The 25,323-nt window shown below is 42.2% G+C and overlaps 1 protein-coding gene across 1 annotated transcript in view; it reads right to left on the bottom strand.

Annotated features, from left to right (window-relative positions):
* LOC119475548 (polypeptide N-acetylgalactosaminyltransferase 10-like) overlaps positions 1–25,323 on the bottom strand; it is a 95,508-nt gene that overhangs the window by 38,840 nt on the left and 31,345 nt on the right. Inside the window, exon 4 of the mRNA XM_037748357.1 lies at positions 19,370–19,536. Within this exon, the coding sequence (XP_037604285.1) occupies positions 19,370–19,536 (167 nt within the window). The remainder of the gene's footprint in view (positions 1–19,369; positions 19,537–25,323) is intronic.

Below are 25,323 nucleotides of genomic sequence, written 5' to 3'. Positions count from 1 at the left end.
TCCCTCCTTTGTTCCTTCTCTTCATCTTCCCTCCGTCACTCGGCTCGTCCTTCTGCTTTGATGCCGGTTGGCAGCAGCTGCCTCTCGGGGAGGCACTCCTGATTCCAACGGACAGCTGAGACACCGGAGACAGCAGGACCAGCCAAAACCAACAAACCTGAAGCCAGCAGGTCCTCAGATCTGTCGCTCCCACTCTCTCCCTCCATCCTTATTTCCTTTCTCTCTCCTCTGATTTATTTTTTAATGAGCCCGAGTAAATGACAGGCCTACCTCCTCGAGTCAAACAGCATCAAATCCCACCATTACTCCACCGGACAAGACAGTCCAAAACAGGGCGTGCGGGCAAGACCAGATCTGACTGGACATTATTAAAGCAGAGCAAACCAAATTAGAACGGGGGCAATAATCAAGACCGGAGTGAGGAGTGCTGTCTATCAAACTGTCACGCAGGCCTCTGCTGGTTAATCCTTAAAAGCCCCATTTGGGATGCAGCCTGCCCAAAGTGGTCTGGCTCAAATGAACCGGTTACATGTGTTTAAGTTACTGCCAACAGCTTTGCTTTAAAAGCCAAGTGATCAAGAAGCCAAATCTTCTTGTGACATCAACATACAGTGCAGTTAAAAAGAAGAGCGACACGTTTGAAATAGAACAATGCCCAATGAGGACGTGTTGACTTCCAGCTTTGATTTGAGAGTTCTACATCAGATGGATAGTGTGGGAACTGTGGGCCTTTAAAGTAGCAGTAGTCAGTATATTTTTGGCATCATTGGGCAAAAATTCCATAATAACCTTTCAGCATATTGTAATTCAAGTGTTCTGAGAGAAAACTAGACTTCTGCTCCTCCTCATAGCTCTGTTTTCAGGCTTTAGAACATCTAGACTTTGACCAATCACAGGTCATTTCAGAGAGAGAGCGTTCCTATTGGCTGTGCTCCGGTCATGTGACCAGAACTTGTTGTTCCTTCACCAGATTTCACAATGGCGGCGGCGTCACAAACTTTCTAATTTTACAGCTAAACCGTGCACTACAAGATGATTCTGAAAACATCTGAGGAGAGAAATAGACATTAACGTAACATAATATTGATTCATATTTGATCAGCGCTGCCTAGTTTGACCGTTTGGTCGGAGTTCGCAAGTGATTGACAGCCAGCTCTCATAGATGGCAGCTGGACATCAGACCTCAGATCAGCTCTTACTGCTTGTTTTCCTCTGGTCTGTGAAATCTTTCAGATGCCGTTAGGAGCACCGGAGGACACAGAGGAACATCATTTTTTTTCAGGTTACCTGTTTCATGTTCTATTGTCACGATAAAGCGCCTGTTTTATAAAATAACTTTTTTAAATCATATTTGCTAGTCGCTGGCTCAGACATGTCTGTGTTCAGAGCCGTGTGCAGGCAGGCAGTTCGGACTGTATGGGATGTATCTGCTGCGGTAGTGCGCCAATCACACGTCACATTAAACCGAAGAACGCTTGTGGTCATTGGCTGCGAGCAAAACCATACAAATAGTCATTTTATTCTAGATCTTTGCACAAAAAAAGGATTGTTTGCAGGTATTGTTTGACTGGAGAAGTTTCGATACTACTTGGTATACTGGGTTATTTCGGTGGATACCAAATACCAAGTACTGATACCGAGCCCTACCTTTAATAGTCCCCCAAATATTAGGGGCAAGTGAATCTTTAGTTATATTATAAGCACTATTTAAACTGTTTTTTAAGACACTAGAACATAATTGTATGTATATAAGGACATTTTTGGGTGCCTTCTTTTGGAGGTTTTCCGGGCATGTCCCACTAGGAGACGACAGGGTAGACCCAGAACACGCTTGAGACATTATATATCTCATCTGGCTTGGGAACGCCTCAGGATCCCCCAGGAGGAGCTGGGAAATGTTGCTGGGAAGAGGGACGTGTGGACTATCTTGCTTAGCCTGCTGCCACTGCGACCCAATCCCGGATAAGCGACAGAAAATGGATGGCTGGACCCTTAAAGCTCAGTCAACGACACTGTTTCATTTCAAATCCAGTGTGCTGTAGCACACAGACGAGGTAATACAAAAATATTAGGATATACTGTACATTTTTTATACTTTCTGAGGGATGCATTTTACTAGGTGGTTTAATGTGACTCTTTTATTTGCTTTTAACTATTATATTCTGTCATCCTTTTTATTATAATTTATTGAAGTAAAGATCATATGCGCTCCAATATGATTGCTTTATGGTGTACGTTTTTAAATAAAGCGATGTAACATATTAATTCAGCTGTAAAACTAATATGTAATTCTTCTATATTAAACTCATCAGTGAATATGTGCTGCAGGGTTTAGAGGTTGAGGGGCTCCATAGGGTCGGTGCCACCTTTAGAGGAAAGGGCGAGCCTTCACCTTCATAATACGACGATAAATCAGCCCAGCAGCTATTAACCCAGTAGGAGATTGATTCAGGCTACACTTTTTGCCCTACATGGGATGATTCTTACGTAACCTTCTTAATGACAGCCGGTGAGATTAAACAATGAACATTTTGTATCGTATGTACGGCTCATTCGGCGAAGGAGAGGGGAGCGGGGAAAGGTTACCGCGTCTAATTATGAATGGTTAATTTGACCCGAATAAATTGGAAATGCGGCTCCTCTGGTTTACTGGAAATTGCCGAGGCTATAAATCACCGTAATGAGAGCCGGCTGACATCCGCAAACACATTAGTCATTATTAGAATGTGAAGTCCGGGACATGATGAGGGCTCAGACATCATCGACGCCCGGGTCACCTCCGCAGACCCCATTTACCAAACAGTCGAACATTCGCCGCCCTCCCATCTGTTTCTGCTGCGGGAACGCATTGCATCTTCCTCTGAGCCATTAATTAGAATTCAGTCGCAAAACACCACAAACTAAGCAAAGAAGAAGACACATCACAGTGTGGCCAGCTGCACATATTCAACGAGGGAAATACATGCGTTGATGACAATTCATCAGACTGTTTATTTTGGTTCAGAAACCAGGTGCAGAAACATCAAATACATGCCAGATTTACTTTCACACGTACAGTTCCTCATTCCCTACTGGAGATTTTGATTTATTTATTTATTTGTGGGTGAGGCAGAGGGGATTTTCAATTCAATTAACCTCAAATTACAGTGGATCCAATATGGCATCCAAATCTTGTCTTTCCAAGGTGCTGGATTTCTTCCCAGAAGTCTTGGCAAAGCACCAAAGAGACAAGCTGCTAATTTATTCCTCCAAAATATTCGGCTGCTCCTGTGAACTCCATCACACATCCTCCCTTTTTTGCAGTGCCAGGCTGGGAATATTTGAAGCTGCTTTTTTTTGCAACCGTCATTAAAAAAAAGAAAAGGATACTGAGGGAGATTCTGTGATGATATAAGCCGGTCTGGGGTTGGATTTTAAAGGCATCCCCCCCTCCTCCTTTCTACTCCCCCCATCACACAAAAAATACACACAGCTTAAACAGCTACTGAGGCAACGATAAGAGATGTATTACAGATGTGCACTTTGCCGTCACGTCGTAAAAATGATGAAAGCAGCATTTTGATAAGCAAAAGGAGAGACGGACAATTTCACGTCTCTGCCTTCGAGCAAAGTCGCACATTTACAGCACAGGCAAACATGCAGCTGCTTCACAGTTCAACCACAACCCTGACATCTCTATCCGCTGTGTTTCTGCTGCATATTTTAATTTGAAGGTCCAACTTTTTTTCTTTTTTTATAAATATGAATTTTTCAATCAGTTTTGAGATACATTATCTGCTTAATCTCAACCATTAAAATTCAACAGAAAAAATAAGGTTGGGGTGTGACTAGAGGTCCTAAAGCAAGCTGCTATACCTCCAAAAAGTAATGCACTGTAATTCATATATATCCCAACAATCATTTCATATTTAAACCACATGATTTGTCACGTAACTTCCGTATTTAACTAACGCCACTTCTGTAATTATTTTAAGCCAAACCTGAATATTTTCCTAAACCTAATTAAGTAGTTTTGTTGCCTAAACCTAACCAATTTGTTTCCTGGGAAGACAGAAGTTTATTTTGAAAAGACTGTATGCATGTAACGTGGAGAAATTGACACATGTTGCTGGACATTTTGTAGGAAAACGCACGAAAAATTAGGAATAACTTTTTTAACATATCATATAAACTGTTGTATGAGGATACATTGCCTAAAGAGTCACTTGGGTTCAAGTAACTGAGATCAAAATCTGCCCGGGTCCAGATCATATCTACAATCAGGCCGCTGGTCTCAGGTCGGTGTGTCAATATGTCAAATACCTGAATGGACCCAAGCAGACTCTATCAGATCTGATCACGTGCTGTGTCATAATCACAAGAGAAACATGTGTTAATGATCACAAACAAAGACTATGAACTGTAAAAACTAGGGCTGTCCTCGACCAAAGAATTTCTTAGTCGACTAACCGATTAGTTGATATAATCGATATAATCGGTGAGACTGAGTTTCTCCACAAAATCACCACTTTAAATCTTGTGTTTACTAGAGATGTGCTCATACGTTCCTTGGAAATAGGTCATTCAAAGAAGCATGAAAAATGCCTTATCGACTCAGGAAATCTTAGTTGACTAAGACCAAAATGACACATTAGTCGACTAATCCACTATGAAGCCCTAGGAAAAAAGACATGTATTACTACGGTTACTGTTTTTGACCACAGCTGTTTATTAATTGATGGATCATCATGCTGCTGCCAGCGTTAGTGTTCTCTCTCTATTCAGGTCTATTCGGGTCAACCATATATTTTGGATCCGGTCTAATTATTTTGGGTCTATTTTGGACTGTTTCTGATTTAAACTGACTTTTCAGACTGCTGATTTAGAATAGTAGAGCAGTGCCGAAGTTTATTTCTTTTTTCATCCAACAAGGAACCTCAGCATCTGGCTCATCTCAGGAAAACCATAAACTGAGAATGAAGACTGGAACACTCATGAACTTGTTGGTTGAACAAACAGACCAACATCTGATGATAAAGGTTGTATAAGTTAATCAGTGTTCAGTCCTCTCCGTTTTCGCTGCAGTTTGATCCGTGAAGGTAATCAATCACTATGTACGAGAAGGATGTTTGCTTTAGAACGTTACTATATGGTTATACGATCATAAGGTTTCATGTTATGTGTAAAGTGCTGAGAATAATTTGCCTGCAGATAATAAAGGAGGAGAATAAACTGAAGCAGTGAAACGACAGAGGGACGTAGAGGCAAAGCTGGCTTCATAAAGACAGAAGAGTACCAGAACCAGAGATAGAGTCACTGTTAGTCACTGTTAACACGGCAGCACTGATGTTGTGTTCACTCTAAATCTCCAAACCTCATCCTGTCGAGCGGCTCTCGTACTGCTGCTGTCAACTGCTGTAAAAATATCCCTGTGGGGATTGTTAGCACTTGAGAGAGTCATTGTCAGAGTCTGAGCAACAGCCTGCCAGCTCAGACCTGCGAGTTCAACTTCCCTCACACACACGCTGGCGTCTAGCTTCAGTTAGGAAACGACGGGGGGAAAAGAAGAACCGTAATCTAATTTTTTAGGTTTCAAAATCCATGTGACCTCATGCAAAGAAGAGCTGTCAATGGATCATATAGAAATGATGACATATTTCCAGCCTTTTACAAGAAATAAGTATCAGTAGTGGAAATCTTCCATAACCACGTCTGAATAATAAGTCACATGGTTCTGACCCCAATTTTGATGAACTCAAATGCTCATGCAGATGTGAATTGTTCTTTATATATTTTAATCCTTTCCTAAGCCATCATTGATGTGGGGGTTTCAAACTTTGCTTCAACTATACATCAACATTTAGAGTGTCTGTAGGAGGTGTTTTGTTCTGATGGCTTCTGACAGGAATCAAACTACCCACTTCTTTTTCTTCTGTTTATTCCGAAACCGAAGACAGCATCACTTCTGTGGAGCGAAGCTGGGCGTTTAGATCTGCAAGTCTTTCTTGAATTGGATTTTGTTTGAATCACTGTTGTGTTTAAGAACTTTTAGACCCATAAATGCACTTCTTGTAAAGACTTTACATTAGTGATTGCATTTAACTGCTTTGGGATAGTAGTAAGTACGTTTAGACAATCTTGTGTTAATGCACATGCACTTTGGAGGGACACTGCCTGTGGACTTAAGCCTTGCTCCAGCGTCTCTTTCGCTATTTGTAATCAAGAGAAACCACGATGTAAGGAAACTTATTTCAGATTTCAAATATCTATTCTGCGCTCAAAACCTCCTCACACAATCAAATCCCCAATGTATTTCATTCTTTAAATGGTATTATAAAAGATGCATGAGCCAAACCAAAATAAATTATAAGGAAAATCAACAAAACAGAAGAAGAGGTGAACAAGGGTAAGAAGAATAAAAGCACAGAGGAGTAGAAACAGAAGGATTTACGGGGCACGTAGTGGAAGGACGGTGTTCATTAAAGTCCATCTTCATAGCCATCATTTATCATGTCACACTGTAGCCTGATTAATAAAACGCCGGTCTCCTTCTACTTGAAATCAGTACATTCAGCTAACATACAGGACCGCTCCAATGTTTCCTGAACCGCTATCCATCCGTCATGAGCTGCTTTTTTGCAACTTGCTGAACAGCCAGAAACGGCATCTCTGCTCTCCAGGGGAGACTATTAAAACATAATAACACGTCTTTAGCTCAAATACCACCCGAGTCTCTTATTGGCCATTTCTCCCATCATAGCTCATTTCCTCCCCCTTTCTTTTGCCTTGTGCTTAATGGTTAACTTGCGTTTATGATTGTTTTGGTACTAAGATTGCCCCCATTAAGCTGGCAGGATGCCAGTTACTTCCACTATTGCGGATGCTAATGGCGCTCCTTGGGGAGCAGCTCCCATTCTCAATTTAAACTTCAATTAAATAGAAATAATAACAATAACCACTTTATGGAAACAAGATGTCTCACTGTGAAGTCATGTTCGCCCTACATGGGAGACAATGACTACGTTTACATGAACACTAATATTCCACTATTATTCCATATATGACAATATTGTGAATTTGATACGCGTCATGTAAACATCATATTTCGTTTGGATATTCTGAGTTAGGCCTTAATCCAAATGGAGCATTTTCCAATTAAGACTTGTGGGATATGCCGATATTATTCAAGTTTTAGGAGCATTCTTTGGACATGTATGCAGCACATTCAGAATATGTGTCTCAATTGGGTGTATTTAAGGCGGTTTCCGACACACGGCCTCTCGCCCGTTTACGGCCAGCTCTGTGCGTTGTACACAAACCAACTGGCCGACAGTTTGCAGAGACGCATGCCCAAAAGAAAAGTCCACATTTCTGGTGGAAAGGAGAAACACACCTACTTTTAAACATTATGAAAGTCTTGGATATCAACAGGTTTTTGGATCTACGCAAATATCGCACGGAGGCTGTGTTTGCTCGGCCATTGGTTTGTGAATCGGAGTATGCATGGCTGCACGTAAACAGGAATATTAGTGGACTATAGGGGTGTAAGGATTTATCTACTACATCAATGTATCGATTTATATTCCTACGATACAACTACATCGATAGGTACTCGGCAAGTTGTCCTTCACGGGAGACGTATATCGATATGAAATCGATCTGAAACGCAAAAGGATTTGGACCTTGTATTTAAGGACGACGAACGTTGCATGAAAGTGTTTTTTAGCACTTTTATTAGTAAGGAAATGTTAAAACGGGCAGCGATCTGCATGAGTTGGCTGCATATTTCAGACGCTATCAATCCGCTTGACGAGAACGGCTTCATCTACAGATGCTTTCCCCATGCGCTGTCGTTTTTTCATTCAGAGAAAATGACTTTCCTTTTCCCCGTCATGATGTGCACGCAGCATCAGCCTCACGTTTCCAGCTGGAGAGCAGATCGTATGGTATTGCTCTATATGAGCCAATTAGCGTCCTTGAATCGTATCGGAACCATTGAAATCGCAAAATTAATATTTAGTGCATGTAAACATAGTGACATTAGAACACTACATTAATTGAGGCACACCAGTTTTGCGTTGGGAAGAGGTGGTGGGAAATTAGATAACTTTCGACTTAGTTTGTGATATCGCACCTAAATATTTTCTGACAAGCATTTTATTAAATATAACACTCCCAATATTCTCCTTCAATCTCTCCCTTTCCGCTAACATGCCCGGACACTTACAGGTGCTAATGAAGTCAGCCTCCCCCGAGAACAGCTCTCATCTCCAAAGTACACTCCAATTAAAAAGGAAGGAGAAAAAAAAATAAACACTTGCTAAAACATGATAACGTGCTCCACTGCTTGGCGCTGCCTTCTCGTGTGAAATCACCGCCTTTTTACCCCCCTGGCCCTGAACACACAGCTTTATTAAAAGGAAACAACGTTTTACTCAAACGTGGCTGGAGAGCGAAGCAGAGAGGAGTAAAAGGGAAAAAATGTTCCAGTTGAAATGCGTCTCTCTGCTGCTTTGAACACACGAGATGAGAAGACAAATAGAAGCCGTGACCCTATACAACCCTTTACAATACTGTCCCATACTTTGAACACATACCATATGTGTCTATAAAGAAATATAACAGGAGCACAAAGACTCAATTGCATTACTTCATCTGAACAAATTAATCTGAAAAAGGCATCGTTGTACTTTGTACAAAGAAGGAGCGTTTCAGCAAAACTATTATGAAGGACACAATTTCAATGAAAGGACTGCATGGCACCTCATCTATTGATTAATCTTTGGTCATTCAATTCATCCTTTTGTTTCCTTTAGAAATCCAAAGATATTCCATTACATTATGGTATAAAACTGACTGACTGACTGACTGACTCACATTTGAGAAGCTGGATCAGGCAATATCTTGCAATTTTCCTCGATCGAATATTCATTTCAGCACAAAGACAAAAACAGTCAAAGAGAAAAGAAAACAAATGGAAGAACCAGTTGCCTGAGCACTTTTCATAACATGTGCTATTGTATGCGAGAGTCGGATTTTAGTAGATGTATGAGGTAGATGATGTAATGAAATCAATAGACCACAGGAGGACAGTTCCCACCACAACAGCACATGGGTAGCAGGATGCAACAACCAATTTTTGGAACACAGATCCAACTGCGGTCTTTGTTACCTGTAGATCAGTAACGTGATGCCGGAGCATTAAGCTAACATCGTAGCAGAGCAGGTTTAACCCTTAACAGCTATCATGCACTCACAAAGAAATGATGGGAACTTTCAACCACAAGATAATGCTTTTATCAGAGTGCTGGAATTACAGTTCAAGAAAAGTCCCCATGAAATAGGACCTTCAACTTTATAGTGAACCTGTAAAGGTAACCTCATTTTGCAAAAGCCGGCATGACGGTAATGACCAATCAATAGAGTCATTGTAGATTTTAAGTTTACCTCCCTCCACTCTTTCAATCAAATCAAACGGTTATGTCTGTAAAATGGTGCGTTCAACAGGAAATGCGTCACATAAAGGGAACTAGAAAGTGCAGATCTCAGCCAGGTGTTTCTACAACCACTGCTGTAATGTTTCATTGAACGATTACAAATCACAATTGCCCCACCTTCTAGACCGCAAGCATATCAGATGCGGTCTGCGGTCTGCACCGACTCAGCTAACTTCACTGTTCACTGTTCACTGACAGACAGACACAGAGATGCACACACGAACCCACTCATGCATGCTCATACACAACCGAATGCATAATCTCCCGGCGGATATAAGAATAAATAAGTCATTCCATGAGGCGTTTAGTGACCTGGCCACAAAAATTGCTTGATATTGATCCTCTGGGATGAATTTAAATGCATCCTTCATAGAAAGGCGCACCCAAACATCAACTGTGGGGCAGATGTATGAAACAAAAGCTAAAATGAAAGCTTTGCTTTAATAGTAGTCCATCTGTTACATCTATCAGAAATCAAACAACCAATAGGAAAATATCAATCACATCATGAAACCTTACTTAACCTCCTTTTTTTTAATCTAACATTTACAATTCAAAGTGACGCAGCAACTGTTTTTGCTGAGCAGGTCAGTTGCCGTGACACCTGTTGATGGTGATGTTTTTGGGAGATAAGGATGGATGTCCTTCCGAGTCTGTGTGGTCAGCTTTAACGCTGGCACACTGCGGGTCCCTTGTTGAGTCACTGCCACAACATGTGTCAGCTAATGCGGTACCGTCTCTCGTATTTTTTCTTCCACTCTTTCCGGCAGCGTCACGTGGTGGGTTCATGTACTCGCGCACCTACATGTTCAGACATGTAGATGACAGATGGCGAGCAGAGACATCCGTTGAGAAAGTAGCCCCATTAGCTGAGCTAACCTTGAAAGTATCGGGGAGGTTGGGAAGCCGGAGTGAGCCAACACTCCCCTGCAGGGAGAGCGAGGGCTGAACATCCTCCCTGCACGGGCTGCGGAAATTCAATTACAGCCTAATGAAGAGTGAGCTGACCTCCCCTCACCATCTACACTCCTCCTCCTCCTCCTCCTCCTCCTCCTCCTCCCTCTCAGCCTCCATCCCTCCCTCCTCTCATCCAGCTGAAGCTCATCATGGACTGTAGCTGGGAAGGTTAGCAGCCGCAACTGGTTTCATTGAGACGTGTTGCGTCTCTGTCCACAGGGCATCTGTCTCTACTCTTGTCATTATTATACTGCTTTCCTCTCCTATTGTTCTCTTTCTGTTCAGCCTCAGCTTTCTCCTTCATCTCTCTGTGTTGCTTTTCACTGAACCCTGCAACCTGTCTGTTTTATAAAGGTGCATGTTACTGTATATGATCTGAGTCGGGCTGGACGTTAATACCAATATAAGCATTATTATTAGTGTATATTTCAACAGAGGAGGGTTAAATAAAAGCTGATGGTGCTTCACAGCTAACAAGCTACAACAGCTTCCTCTGTTTTGGAAAAGGTCAACACTGTCCACATAGCTTGCTATTGGTCAAAGGCACAATTTCACACGTCAAAGTTTAACAAAGTTGAACTACTCCCCCTCAAAGGAGTATTCCTTTAACCGCCCCCTCACACCTCATACCTCATACCTTCATGAATTCATGGCGTTTTATCAGCACTGATGACTATGAGCAAATTCCCTAAGGCAGTGATTTAAGCATTTACATGATTGGCATGATGATTTCCCTGATGACGGGGAGAAATGGAATATAAAAGGAGGACAATAACATCAAAAGGAAGGTGTTTGTTTTCATCATCATGACAGCCATTTGGCCACATTTTAATTTGTTCACCTGCCCTGCTGCCAACAGCTCTTATGCTTACTCACACTGCAACACAAGTAAGATAATCTGGTTAAGGTGGTATCCATTTGACAGGAGCTGACATGGCTCCCTTTTAGATTTTAGTCCTGAGAACTGAGATTTCAACACACACACACATAAGAAAGCCACTAATGCTATGTGCGGTGATAAATCACCTTTTCATTACACTCGCTCTAAGTGTTTTATTCATTCCATTGTGAAAGTGACTTTTATATTTGAGTTTAATTCAGGTCACCGTCAGACGTCTGATCTGTCGATGTCAAACTTATTCACTGACACATATTGATAAGTCATAAATTACTTTATTCCCCTTTAAAGCATCCACCTCACCTCTCCGTCTTTCCCCTTATCTCTCCCCCTCCTCCCCTCTCTCTGAATGTTGTTTCATGCCTCTTGATTGCTCCATTTCTCACTCTATGACTGCATTTATTGCCCGTGCCCATTTATCACCTGCCTACACACTGAACAGCGCTTTCATTTTTGCCGATAACCGCCATTAAAAGCCATGTCATATCGTCTTAAATTGCCACAAATTGGCAGCTAAGTACATAGAACTAATCACTTGTTGAACAAGCAGACAAACAAATGTAATCCACTCACTAAACACAACCATTTGGGGAATAGAATCAGTTTAACACTTCATTTCTCCCACACTAATATTAACATTCGGGGTTCCCAAATGAAATATTCACATTTCTACTACACAGCTGTCTATTTGATCCCATCAGCACTGGACAGTGACTGAATAATTGGACAATCAATCTGGAGTCAGTGACAGGTTTCCACGGCAGGAGGAGCTCCTGCAGTGAGGCTTAGTGGTCCTGCTGAGAGGGATCGTCTCTGTCACAGACAGCAGTTAACCATGATGGATACATCTGAGCTCACACTGGCCCCGCTTTAATGAAACTCCGCTATGAAGACGTCGAAGCCCAATAACATGCCACGGATGACATATGAAAGGAAAATATGAAGCTGTCCTTTGGTTGCCAAAATATTCTTTTAACCAAGTGGTTCCTCGATATTTTAGGAATCTTTAGTAACACAGCAAAAACATGAATGATATTCATTTCTAATAGCCATATTTTGCCATGCATTGATAGGACAATGATAAGCAGACATGGCAGTCCAGAAACACACAGAAATGTCACATAAATGCAGTAACTTCATCCTCACTGCATAACTCAAAATGTCAAACACCTACAGTCCCCTACAGAGTGACCAATTTACGGTGATTGTCCACAAACAATTTAACAACTACTATTAACCACAGGAATTGATTACAAGTATCCCGGATGAGCCCCCATTTATGTTACGTCCCAGTAAGGTCTAGGGATAAGGGAAGCAACATGCTGAGCTGGCAAACAAGAAATAAAACTCTACTACGCCGCGGAGTTGTGGACACAGTAGTGACGTAACACGAAGAGAGGGAGGGAGGCGGGCCAACCCCAGCAGCTTGGAAATCTGCAAAGATAGTTCAGGATAGGAAGACCTACCACTCGGATTAGTTTTAAATTTACGGAACCCATAACATGGACAAAAACACACCAAAGGCGGTTCTTAAAGATGCTGTGTTAGAAAATATAACTGAGGTTGTAGAACATACAGCTGGGGGCTTTTCAAATTAACAGAATATCGGCTTACCAACAAGGACAACAAGTACAGCTACACTAGAAACCAAGAAAGTAAAGATACTGACATGAGAGTGACCAACTGAGCCAGTTTTATTCATCTTGGTATGTTTGGTGAAGGCTTTCTACCCCCCCAAAAACAACACAACTCTATGTTTCCAGTCACAAACTTTTACCTTGTCTTGCAACATGATAAGTACCAATGCTTAAGTCCAACTGAAACTCACATTTAGTCATTTTTTTGTAGAAAATATAAAGTCAACATGTCTTTGAAATGTATCTTTAATTAGTTAATAGTTTAATTAATAGATTATTGTAATTATTAAAAGGAAGAAAAAAGGTACAGAAATATCAGACATCCTCCTATCCGACTCAGCCGGCTGGAGGGGTGCATCTGTGTTTGACTGACAGCAGCTGGCAGGCTGCACCGTAGGGAAGAAGTAGTAAGGACCACACCAGCATCTAATCGGACCCAAGTGACATTTTGTAGCTACGATTAATGCTGTTTAATGTGCTGCAGCTGAGGAGTTAATTACCTATCTAGCCTGCAAACTGACGTTAGCGGTGCACTTTTCCCCAGTGAATGCTCAGCGTGACCGTCTGTTCTGGCTATGATAGAAACGCTGATGTCGGCGCAGATAAGACGTTGCCGTTTTATGCGAGGTTTGATTGGCTGTATTGAAATAAGGTCTCCGTAAAATTGACATCATAATACCAAACAATCTAAAATATAAATTTCTCCCTTGGTTTGCATTTTTTTTTCTCAAAAGGAGAAGACATGCCACGTGATTTACAGAGCAGATATGTATGCTGTAGCAATATGAAAGTGCAGCTTTAATGAAGTAAAGAAGCTATTCCATGGTCTATTTATTATTTTAGCATACTTAGCAGTTTATTTTTAATCTATTAACAATGCATAGTTCTCAATGGTTCACGCTATCATCGACCAGGCGTGCACGATACTCCACTTAGCTATCAACCTCAGGCCGTGCCAGCTCGTCTGATGATATTTCTCTTTCATCTAGAGAAGAAAAGTTTCAGTTTTGGACCAGAAGCAACATATCTGAGCAATAAAAAAATCATAGTGACAGCAGGGACCTCGCCCTTACTCCAAACCCAGCAGGTGATGTGGCTGCATCGTATTATTTTTTCTATTGAGGCTATACTGTGTGAGGAAAAAGATTGTTCCCTGAGCCTTTTCTATGATGGATTTCTGTCTTTATGATTGTTGAATGTCAGTGGGAATAGAAAAAAAACAGAAACAACACTTTGCTCTTTGATTGAGGGACTGACACAGAAACCTGACATTTACTGTTGTCAACAATCTTCCGCTGGGTAAAGTTTTCAGAGTCAATATCAGCAGAGATTAGCGCTGAAGCTGACGGATCTAGGAGCTTTGTTGATCTGATCCCTGGAAGAGATGGATCTCACACCCACATATAACATGTATGCCCAAGGGGTTAGGTTTTAGGTACTGTCTCTGTCTCTCAATTAGACCCCAGACACACCAACCCAACCTCAAGCACCTAGCAGCGATGAAGGCCGCCTGTTAAGTCGCCTCACGTCACCTTTGTTTTGGCCGACAAGTTGCACTTGAACACACCGCAAAGACTACAGCCGACAGCCAGTTAGCACGTACATTCTGAGCCTGCGTGAGATGAAGTAACTCTCCACACCAGCAGGTCGCGGTAGTCTGTATTCCTCATTCAAAAAGGAAAACAACTCACCACTTAGCTTCATTCCAGATGGCCATGTCGCTGTGAAAATATCCGTGTATTGGAATGATCAGATGAGATCTGTGTTTGCCCTCACTTCCGTTTCTCTTCTCGTGCACTGATTCGTGAACCGACGATCCAAGCGATTTCTCTCACCGACGAGCTCCTCTGCCGATTCAACATGCTGAATCGGCTGAAAATCCTCCGTCACGGGCAGACTAGAGCCGACAGCGGGGTAAACTACAAAAACTAGACTGACAGACGCTCACCGGCAGCCCCAAACAGTCCGACAGCCGACCGTCGGCTTGGTGTCTCAGGGCCTTTAAGCATTTTGGTTATAGAGAAATCTGAGTCAAGGTGGGGAAGTTAACAAGCTGTCGTTGCTACATGGAATCAATTTCACCATAATTCATCGCGTTAAATCATCGTGTTTCATTCTGAGTGGTATGATGACCAACAGGTAACTGTAAAAGGGGCTTGGGGTGACCCACAATGAGCTGCTGATCTCTTGCCGTTTGATGTTACATCTTATTACTGGCGAGTTTTGGGCTTTTACAGGAGAGCTTTGTAGTTTAGCAGTTTAGTTTTGGTTTGTGAAGGAAAAAAAAGATGGAGTTAAAGTACTTTGTGGAAAGAAAGTCAGATCGGTGTATAGTCTCTATTACATAGTTTGCCCACTGGAGATCAACGGTATGTTTATTCTTCTCAAATGTCATGCTCACAGATCTTTGTGGAGCTGATTGCAAGAAAAGGAAAAAACAGAAGACACCGATAAAAGACATTAAACCGTGATAAATGAAACAAGATGGAGAGTTTTGCGTGGGAGAGATGTCAAGATGAGACAAGTGCAGCGACGGAACAGAGAGGAATAGACCAATCAAAACAGAAAATCAGGGAAAAGTAGATAGGTAGTAGGTGAAGAGAAGATACATGAGAAGAGAAGTCTGCACAGAAAACTGTAGAAACAAATCTCACCACACCACAGTGGACAGACACACAAACAAGAAGAGACATCAAGAGATGGAACAGTGTAGACGTCAAGAAATAGACAGAAGATGAAGAGACGTCAAGAAAAAGGCACAAAGGAAACGAGAAGAGACAAAAGAGGAGATTAGAGACATGAAAGCAAAATAAAGAGGAGAGAAGAGCAGCAGGAGGAGAGGAGGAAAGAGTAGAGACATTAAGGAAAGAGAGGAGATAAAAGCAGCAGGTTTCAGTGTTTGCATGTTATCTGTGAGTCAGTGTTCCGTCTGAATGAACCGCTCCGACAATACGGAGGTGAGCGTGGGCGAGAGAGAGAGGGAGAGAGGCAGAGCGAGGAAGGGCCTGAACACGGAGAGCGAGGAGGGATTGAGATCATTTTACATTAACAAGGTGATACTTACTGAAAAAACAGATGCATGCGGATGTAAATATTGCTAGATGTCATTTCAGGTTATTTTTTCATTTTCGCACATTCGTGGGTGGAACGGGAAATCATAATCATCACTCACAGGTGAGATGTGTTTTTTTATTATTATGCAAAAGAACAGCTTGTGCAGAAAAGTGTGTGGAGCTGCTTCCTTCTAACAGATTGTATTATTTGACAAAAGCAAATATTGTGCTGTACAAAATTACAACTTTAGGAGTTTTAATTTGCTGCCCGGCTGCGTGCGCACAAGGTGACCATTTAAAACATTAAAAGTAAACCGGAAATGTTTTATGGTCCGTCGCTCAGAATCAAAGGACACAAGCTTATTTATAGATTTGTAATATTCTGTAATAACATTTAAGACTCATTGAGGCACATCAGGCAAATTCTTCATTCCATTTCTACATTCAAACTAGTTCTTTAGAACTTATAATATTAAAAGGAAGAGACCTTATTGATTTTAAGGCTTGAAAAAAAGCAGCAACAAGCACAGCGAACAAGCAGAACTTTAAAAACGGTACGTAGTGTAGTCTGTAGAGTGAAAAGACTTAGAGAAGACGAGCACAGAGAGGAGTAAACAAATATAGAGAGACTCCCAATGAAAGCCATCTGACCCCCGCCTTGAATCTGATGATCCTCGCTACACAACCATCCCCAACTGACACTATCAGAGCTCCTCGCTGCTCACACTCTGCTCTTCTGTTCTTTGAGTTTCTTATAGTGTTTACCTAAAAAGCACAGTCCAGCTTTAGCATGCGGGGTTCGCACTTTACGATGATACCGTGAGAATGTGAAACAGTTTGAAAAAAGAAATCGACAGTCCACCGGAGACTTTCCAGAAGTCAAAAGAGGAAAGTTTTCTACGACTATACAAGAGAGCGTAACGAGACGAATAGAAAACCATCAGGTATCCTTTGAGTTCAATAGGAATGGTTGTATTAATTATGATTTTTAAAAAGGAGAGAAGAGGCTGTTCCTGCAACTCCGCTCTGCAGCGAGGCTATAATTACACGACATTGAAACCGGGTGCTAATTAGCACCTCAGAAGATATAACTGCACTCTGAAAAAAAAGCATCTCATCAATTGTTTATCTTCTTGGTGTCGGCTGTGAGCGTACCAAAACAAAACAGCATCAATATATGCAACAGAGCGTCAGAATTACTGCGGGGCTAGCACGCTGCCACGGAGATTGTTGTTGCTGAAATCAACATCTAGAAAAGTGTGAAAGAGTGGGTTTAATTAAATGTGAGCTATTTCTGTGGCGGCCAGTTGGTATCTTCCTGACCTGACCCCTGATGGATGAAATCAACGGGGGTTTGGACATGTGTCCCCATGTGTCCCTCTGTCTTATTGGACTAAACAGTCACAAAAAACATGCAACAACGGACAGACACACACTTCAGTAGAAATTCATCTCTGAATGTCCAATAAAATATTCCTCCATATCCTTTCTTTTCTCTCTCTCTCTCTCTCTCTCTCTTCATATATCTTTAGTGCAATATTTAATATCTAAGGAAATGGAAAAGTGAGCAGGAAATTATGCGTCACACAAGTGGTTATATGAACCAGGTCTTAATGATGAATATCTAGTTCCCCTCCTCCGCTCAGACCCCGGCGATAATATTGCACTTGTCCCCCCGATTTATTATGCAAGGGGGTTCAAAGCCGCACATTAACTCCAGAGTTTGAGCTGATTAAAAACCGCCTGCGTGAGAACACCCATCCACACCAGGAAGTGGATTTTTCTCCCGCTAACACTGGCAGGGTCGCAGGATGCCCCCTCATCATCGCCATCTGTTCAGAGGTCACTGCAGTCTTTAGCTCCAAACACGATCACTCATGTAGCCCGGCAGGAAGCTAGAGGCTTCGCATTGAAAACTAATCTACAGTCTGCAGGACAGAAATGGTTTAACATCTTAAAGAAAAAAAAAAAAGATTAACATAAATTGTATTATAATATAATAACTTCTGGCACACAGTATGAGGATGTGATGCTTATTACATGCCAGAGACTGAGACTGTGAAAGTGCTTATGGACACCCACTGTACACTACTAGCCTACCTGCAACTGCTGTATCTGCTATATCTGCGACCAAATACAGGTTTATTACAGTACTGCTCCTGTGCAAAGGCTAAAGACAACAACTCCACCACTACTACAACCTACAGCGTTGAAAATGTGAGACTCTGTAAACTCTATATGGAAGCGCCCCAAAGGGTGTCAGACCAGTTTCAAACCACAGACAAAACCAGGAGGCAACCTCCGGGTCTGAAAAGCTGAAGTGTCTTAAACTTGCATTCTTTCTAACAGCCAGCAGGGGGCGACTCCTCTGGTTGCAAAAATAAGTCTGATTGTATAGAAGTCTTTGAGAAAATGAGCCTACTTCTCACTTGATTTATTACCTCAGTAAACATTATAAACATGAGTTTATGGTCTCAATCGCTAGTTTCAAGTCTTCTTCAATACAGCATGATGTTCATTTAGTAAATTATGGTCCTGTTTAGAGTCACATAGACCATAAAGCAGGGGATGCTTTAGGGCGGGGCTACCTTGTGATTGACAGGTCGCTACCACGGCATTGTCCATGCCAAACGTGAGGCTTCAAAACTGTAGTCCACAATCCAATGGGTGATGTCACGGTGGCTACGTACACTTCTGATATACAGTCTGTAGACAAAACGCATGCTGACATTTAGCGGACCTTTATTGACCATTTTTATGCATCAGTAGTCAATAACGATTTTCCATCAGATCAGAAGACAGCAGCAGTAACTAGCCAACATCCAGTCATTAGCAACAACAGCAAAGTTCTCCCTGATACACCGGTAGAACCAAAGCTCACAGACACATGAAGACAATCAAGAGAAGAGCGGAGAGCTCAGCGATGCTAGCTGCTCTCTGGTCTTATTAATAAATAACCGACTAGGCTCATTCCTGCAACACGGACTCCGTGTGTGTGTTTGTGTCTGTTTCTCCTCTCTGTCTGCTTATGATGTACAAAAGCACCAACGTCTTGTGATCACATCTGGGCCTCTGCAGAAGCTGGCTAATGCTTTTTGTGTCTGAACAGCTCATTATTTGTGTAACAGTCCCCAACACTTGCAAACAAATGACTCAGTGTTTTGTGTGCATGTGTGTGTGTGTTTGTGTGTGGGCATGAAAGATGGAGGGAGACAGAGGAAGAAAAATGCCACAGTCCACTAAAAGTCTCAGTTATTACTAGTGAGCCTGCACTGCCTGCAGCTGTGCTCATGTATCCGTGCGAATGTTTGTGTGTGTGTGTGCAGGTGTATGTCCTCTCCACTGTACCTTTGTCGCTGAAGTCGTCGACCAGGATGACCTCTGCGAGGAGCTGTGGAGGAGAGCGGTTGAGCACGCTGTGGACGGTCCTCAGCAGCGACGACCAGCCCTCATTATGGAACGGGATGATGACGCTGGTGTTGGGCAGCTTCTCTCCATACAGCTTCTGTTTGCAGCTACACACACACACACACACACATGGAACCAAATAAAGATATGAGAGGGCGACATGGACCTAGAGGGCATCATCTCTGCCAAATAATAACCATACTTTAAGCCATACTAGTGAAGTGGCTCTACAGGGAGGAACATTTTGGTCCAGATTGATTTGTTCCTATGATATTTGGTACACTTTGCCACTCTCACTTGCCATCATTTCTACTTATTCAATACTGCATGCCACGATAGCTTTGACCCAATTATCATCAAGCCTCAGACAGCATGTAATGGATGGTTCAGGTAAGAAGGTAAAAGGTAGTTTAACTTTATTATTTGCATTTTATTTTTCTCAAAGTACACATTTTATAAAAGTAAGTTTATTCCAGTTACTGGATCCTCTCTATTCATGACATTTCAGATCTGCAGTCTATACAACAGCCTTCACAAAACCATTTTTAAAAATTCAAAGACAGGGTTGACGATGTTCTCCAGTAGACACTATTTGTTATGTTGGTTGAAATGGTCTTTACACCCGACAGCGATCCATTACTTATGAGCTCTGAAAAAGAATCTGTAGCTGCTGTAATCCTGTAAAAAAGTTTGACTTTTATTATTTCTTATTAACACTACATTACTTTAAGTTTTGACCATAACATACCCATAATTATCTGCTGCGTTTCATTTGAATTTCCAAATGTTAATTGATGGCGGGGAAGGAAATCTTGTGGAACCGTGGAGGCTGCCCTTTTCTTCAGAGCACCGCGGTGCTCTCAGCCAGCCCAACCTGAACAATGCGCTGCTCTTTTAATAAGATGTAATGAAGCATACCACCTGCTGGCTTGCCCTTCCATCCCTTTCTCTTTTCACTCCGAGAAGTGGAGGGGGAATCTGTAGAGACAGTAATTATCTCTGAGTCTCTCAGGCCTGTCTGGCTGCCTGAAACACACTCTCACTCTCTCTCTCTCTCTCTCTCTCTCTCTCTGTCTGTCTGTCTCTCTATCTTGTCATTCAGTCAGTGAGTGAGAGTGAAATGAATGAATGAATGCTGCTGAGAGGTCTGGGGCCCACTGAGGTCTGATGTGGCACCTGGTTGTCAGACACCCGTCACTCTGCTGTCATTGGACCAATCAAAGAGACACACCTGCTCCTCTCCACCACCCAGCGCACCACCCAATACGCCTGTCTGTCCCGTGTGAAGAGCGAAGGGCCTCGGAGGTCCAGAGCGGCCCTGACAAGTAATCTCTGTGGTCCCCGTCGAGAGGATTTCAGTGCTGGACACAACAGTCCTTCGCCTGTCACATCAGGACTTGGACCGGCGTTAGTTGGTATACGTGCATGATTGAGCCAGGAACTGGTTTTCAAGTGACACCCATCGCACCAGTGCTCAAAAAATAAGATGCAAATGTTTGTTTCCCATAAACCCAAGAGTCTGCTTGTTAAGAACTATCATTAAAGGAAATAGCAATGGTTGCATAAGACACGTCCGACAGTTTTACGGCCGGGACGCACTGGGAAAGTGAGCAGCACGTGTGCACGCCGCAGAATCTGTTGCAGCCACGCGGCCCATGTGATTAGCGCGGCTCGGCTGCGTGTCAGCTGCATCTCTTCTAGATATTCAAGGTCTCGCCTATTTTTCCCAGGTGCCGTGCTCGGTTCACAGCAAAGATAGACAGTGAAAATGATCTTTTGACTGTGTATTGACATTATACCAGCAACATTAATATAGCTTTAATATCCATATCTGTATAATTTGTCACATACATGAAAAAACAAAATTTCATATTTACTTTAACTCAACACTTCCGTTTCCATTTCAAAATAAAAGTCATCTAGCATGTTTTCTGTGGACAGGATTCCTTCATTTGTTAACACAAGTCTTTTATTCTGAAATATTTACAGGACAGTGTTGTAGAAAATGCAGTGACTTGCACGGCTCCATAAAAGAGTACCGGCTATTAATTGTGGATTATTACTATTATTTACAAATGAGCACACTTTTCTTAACCTTTTTTCTGTCTAAAATAAATATAAATGACAGTTATAATGAAATGAAATGACCATTATGAAAGACAAACTCTATGTAGAAAAAAAGGCAGTAGCAGCCCAGCAGCAAAGACGCTGTCGGTGTGGACACCACACGCGTGAGAGATGCAGCAATTCAGCGAAGCAGCCGGCCCGGCCGTAATTACACAACAAAATCACAAAGAAAAGATTGTAATGTATGTATTCACTGCTTATAATTGTGGCAATGGCAGCTGTTTCCAGTTTTCCTTTTGGGATTATTTGGTAATGTTAAATCACGTTTCACTTTCAGCATATTAAAATACCTTATATTTGCAACCATAGATATAAAACTGTTTTATATCTATGGTTGCAACAACGAACAAAACACCCCCAAATAGTGGTGCAAGGGATTCAAAAATCAAGCGTAAATTAATCCATATTTCTTTGCAAAGTGCTACATACAGTAGCTCAACCTGTAAAATGCTAATGTCAAGCTTTATGTCTGGATATGTCTCTCGTCTGTGCTCTTCTGGATTCTCTGTTAACATTAGTGCTGTGCTGAGAGGAAAAGGGATGATAAAATGTACAAATAACTTTCATTCAATCTCAGAATCTTAAAGAGATAAGGAGAAAACTCTGTCCAGAAGGTATGGAAATCATAAAGTCTCACATTTTATTGCACATTGACTCCGCAGCTGCTCCACTTCAGAGCTCACAAAATGTAACTCTGTTCCCTTCGACTGCTACGAGAAATGATTCTTTTGCCGTGTATTAATTTTTCAAGAATGTGCTGCAGGACGTGTTGCAAGAAGAGGATGGTGGGATGACTGTAGGATGGAAAACGTGTTGGATGGCTAACGCTTCGTAAGGTCGCAGGATGCAGGAGATTTAAAAATACGAAGGGGAAGAGTGTGAGAGAACATGAAGTGTTGTCCCGGAGAGACCTTGAGAGAGAAAACATTTAAAAACTGCTTTCCACATGAAAGTGACGGCAGGGTCAAAAGAAGGTAGAGGGAAAGCGCTGAAGGCTGATCTGTGACGAATCGGGTCAGCGGGTCTGAAGCTGTTTAGCGGACGATATTTATAGTGTTGCTGGTGTGTATGTTTTTTTATTTAATGAGTCAGAGGAGAGCTGGAAGAAAGCCAGCAGTCTGTACTGTAGCCACAGGTCCATATGGCTCATCAGCCTGTTCTTTAACACTGTATTCTGCTCAAACAGGAGGTTTAATGATGAGCTTAATGAATACCTCAGGTCTATGATTAAAAGGGCAGGAGTGACTTTGTGTTTTGTAGATTAATCTATATTGTGGGCAATTTATAAAATCTGAGCTTGTCAGGCTCATGTTTTACAACATAGCCTTAGTCTCAGTTGTGTTTTGTCTGCATGTTAACCCACTAACGTTTAGCATATTAGCACACTTACATGTAGGTGTTGACATAGTCACATCCTCCAGCTTTTCCTGGGGGATCCTAACATGTGACCCTGGCGTCTCCTCCCATTTGGACGTTCCCTCCCCACACGGAGACATCTAGGGGACACCCTAATCAGAGGCCTGAACCACTTCAACTGACTCCTCTAAACAAGAAGGAGCAGTCTCTGAGGTTGAGCCCAGAGACTTGTATCCATTATCTAATTCTCCCCGTTTCTAACCAAAGCTCGTGACCACAGGTGAGGGTTAGAAGTGAGATTAAACTTGTATATAGAGAGCTGAGGCTGAGGGCAAAATGCAGTCCAATACAACACGTGCATTACCACTGACACACCAATATAATTAATCTAAACGTGAGGCTAACAGCGTATTTCCACCAGATCCGGTGACGGAGGGCTTCTCAAGGACCTGAAAGATTGTGACGAGAGGTTAATGTCACGTTGCCGTAAAGTGGCATCGGTGCCTTTGTATCGGAGCTGTTTTGCGAGTACGAGTACATGAGCACAGTATCGGACCCAATACTGGTATCGGTATCGGTGCCTCCCTAACTCCTACCATGCACTGGGTGGCTGCTTTGCCTGCTGTCCATAGGAAATGAATAGAAAGCGTTGAGACGCCCTTCATTGCCGGATCTGGTGGCAATGCAGGGATGCTGGACAGGAATTCAGTCATTGGTTTTTGGGGGTATGCTACTGTCACATCCAACTAAAGTGCGAGACAAGTGGAAAGTTTAATCCGTCAGTGACGTTGCATGAAAAGTCAGTGGATCAGCAACATCCTTTAATCCACTTTGGTCAAAGCAACAAATGCTGATTAGATTTCTATGAAATTTGCTCTAACTGACTGTGCTGCTTGGAGGGTGATTGCTAATGTTTTTGGTCACCTCCTCACCTTCCCTCTAGTGCCGCCATCAAATCAAGATGTCAAAATGTCAAGAAACATCCAAATTTAATGGACAGTTTGACACGAAATTTCCTCGCACAATGAACTGGAGTGCAACCACGGGTCACTGTGACCCGTTGTGGTAAAAACTAGACTTTCTGCTTCCTCTATTCTCTTCTTCTTCCCTCCTTGAAAACATCCCCCTGCAGTCAGAATAAAAGCTGCTCACGGCACACACATCTATCAGGTCTTCACACCTTGCGCGCAGAGGGGGGACATCAATGACACTGATAATTGCTGTCAAGAACACGGTTTATAAGCACATAGGTGTTGTGTGGTGTGTAATCAGCTTCTGTCGGTGTAAAGCGACATGTCTCCTGTGAATAGACTGGGCAGGTTGTTAATTGGAACAATTGTTCCAAACAGTGCTTGTTGTAATGAGTTGGGACAGATCCAGCATGGAAAATTAAAGGTGTAAACAACGCCATGAGCAAGGGGTTGGTGTCGGGGCAGAAATGTCCGATTGGCCACCATCATCCCGTCACCACTGGGGCAAGAGGAGGGATGGGGGGGTTCAACGCAACACAATTGGTACAGGTTAATTCCTATTTGATGGTATTAATGCCTGGAGGGCAGAAACATAAAGGCATAGTTGTTTTTAAGTCTTTTGGGTTTTAAAACACTGACAGATTAAAATGACACTATTTGAACATTTTGTTTTCAAAGCTATGTTAATAGTATTTTTTTCTATTTTTTTGCAAGTTGTTTCAATGCATAAAGGCTTAATTAAACTAATTAAACATCCACACTGTGAGGCTAATAGGCCTCTTTATCACTTTCTTATTTATTTTCTATTGTTCTGGGATTTCAGCAGATCGTCAAAATTGATGAGACTTTTTTTGGCTCTCAAGTCTCACAGCCGTCAGGTCCTTTTTGTGTCCACATTTACTGCCTTAAAGACACTTCTTTAGTACTTGTTTTGGCAATTTGAAATGGACCAAAAGAAGCCCTTTACCCTTAGATTTAAACATCCAAATTCAGAAATCAAAAGATCTCATCAGAAAACTCAGAGTTGAATCAGCTATTTGACTTTCTGTCTCCGTTCCCTTAAACACAGATTTCCCAGGTCAGTCCTGCACTCGAGCTGGCTGGCCTTTCATCCAATAGTCCATCTTATTTTTTGGGGGGAACAACAACCATCTGTCACGAAGGGGCTGGGAGTCTGCGGCTTTTCAATCCAACCAAAGGCTGCACCAGGTGATTCATTTTTTGCTTTCCGGTTGATGGAGTGCCAATCTGTGAAATAACCTGCTGCAGTCTTTGGCTGGAATGAAAACCTGCAGACTCTTGGCCCTCTGTGGCCCGTCGTCTCCCTGCCCTCCCCTATTCAGATGAAACTGCTCATACAAACACACAAGATTTATTTCTTTGCAGAAAAACGGCAGTTTTCGCCCGAGGTTACTGGGCACTTTACTGGAAATGCTAAAA

Source organism: Sebastes umbrosus, chromosome 17 (genome assembly GCF_015220745.1).
Source record: "Sebastes umbrosus isolate fSebUmb1 chromosome 17, fSebUmb1.pri, whole genome shotgun sequence".
NCBI classification, from domain to species: Eukaryota; Metazoa; Chordata; class Actinopteri; order Perciformes; family Sebastidae; genus Sebastes; species Sebastes umbrosus.
The sequence above is the reverse complement of the archived record's forward strand: the minus strand, read 5'-3'. Positions and strand labels throughout refer to the sequence as shown.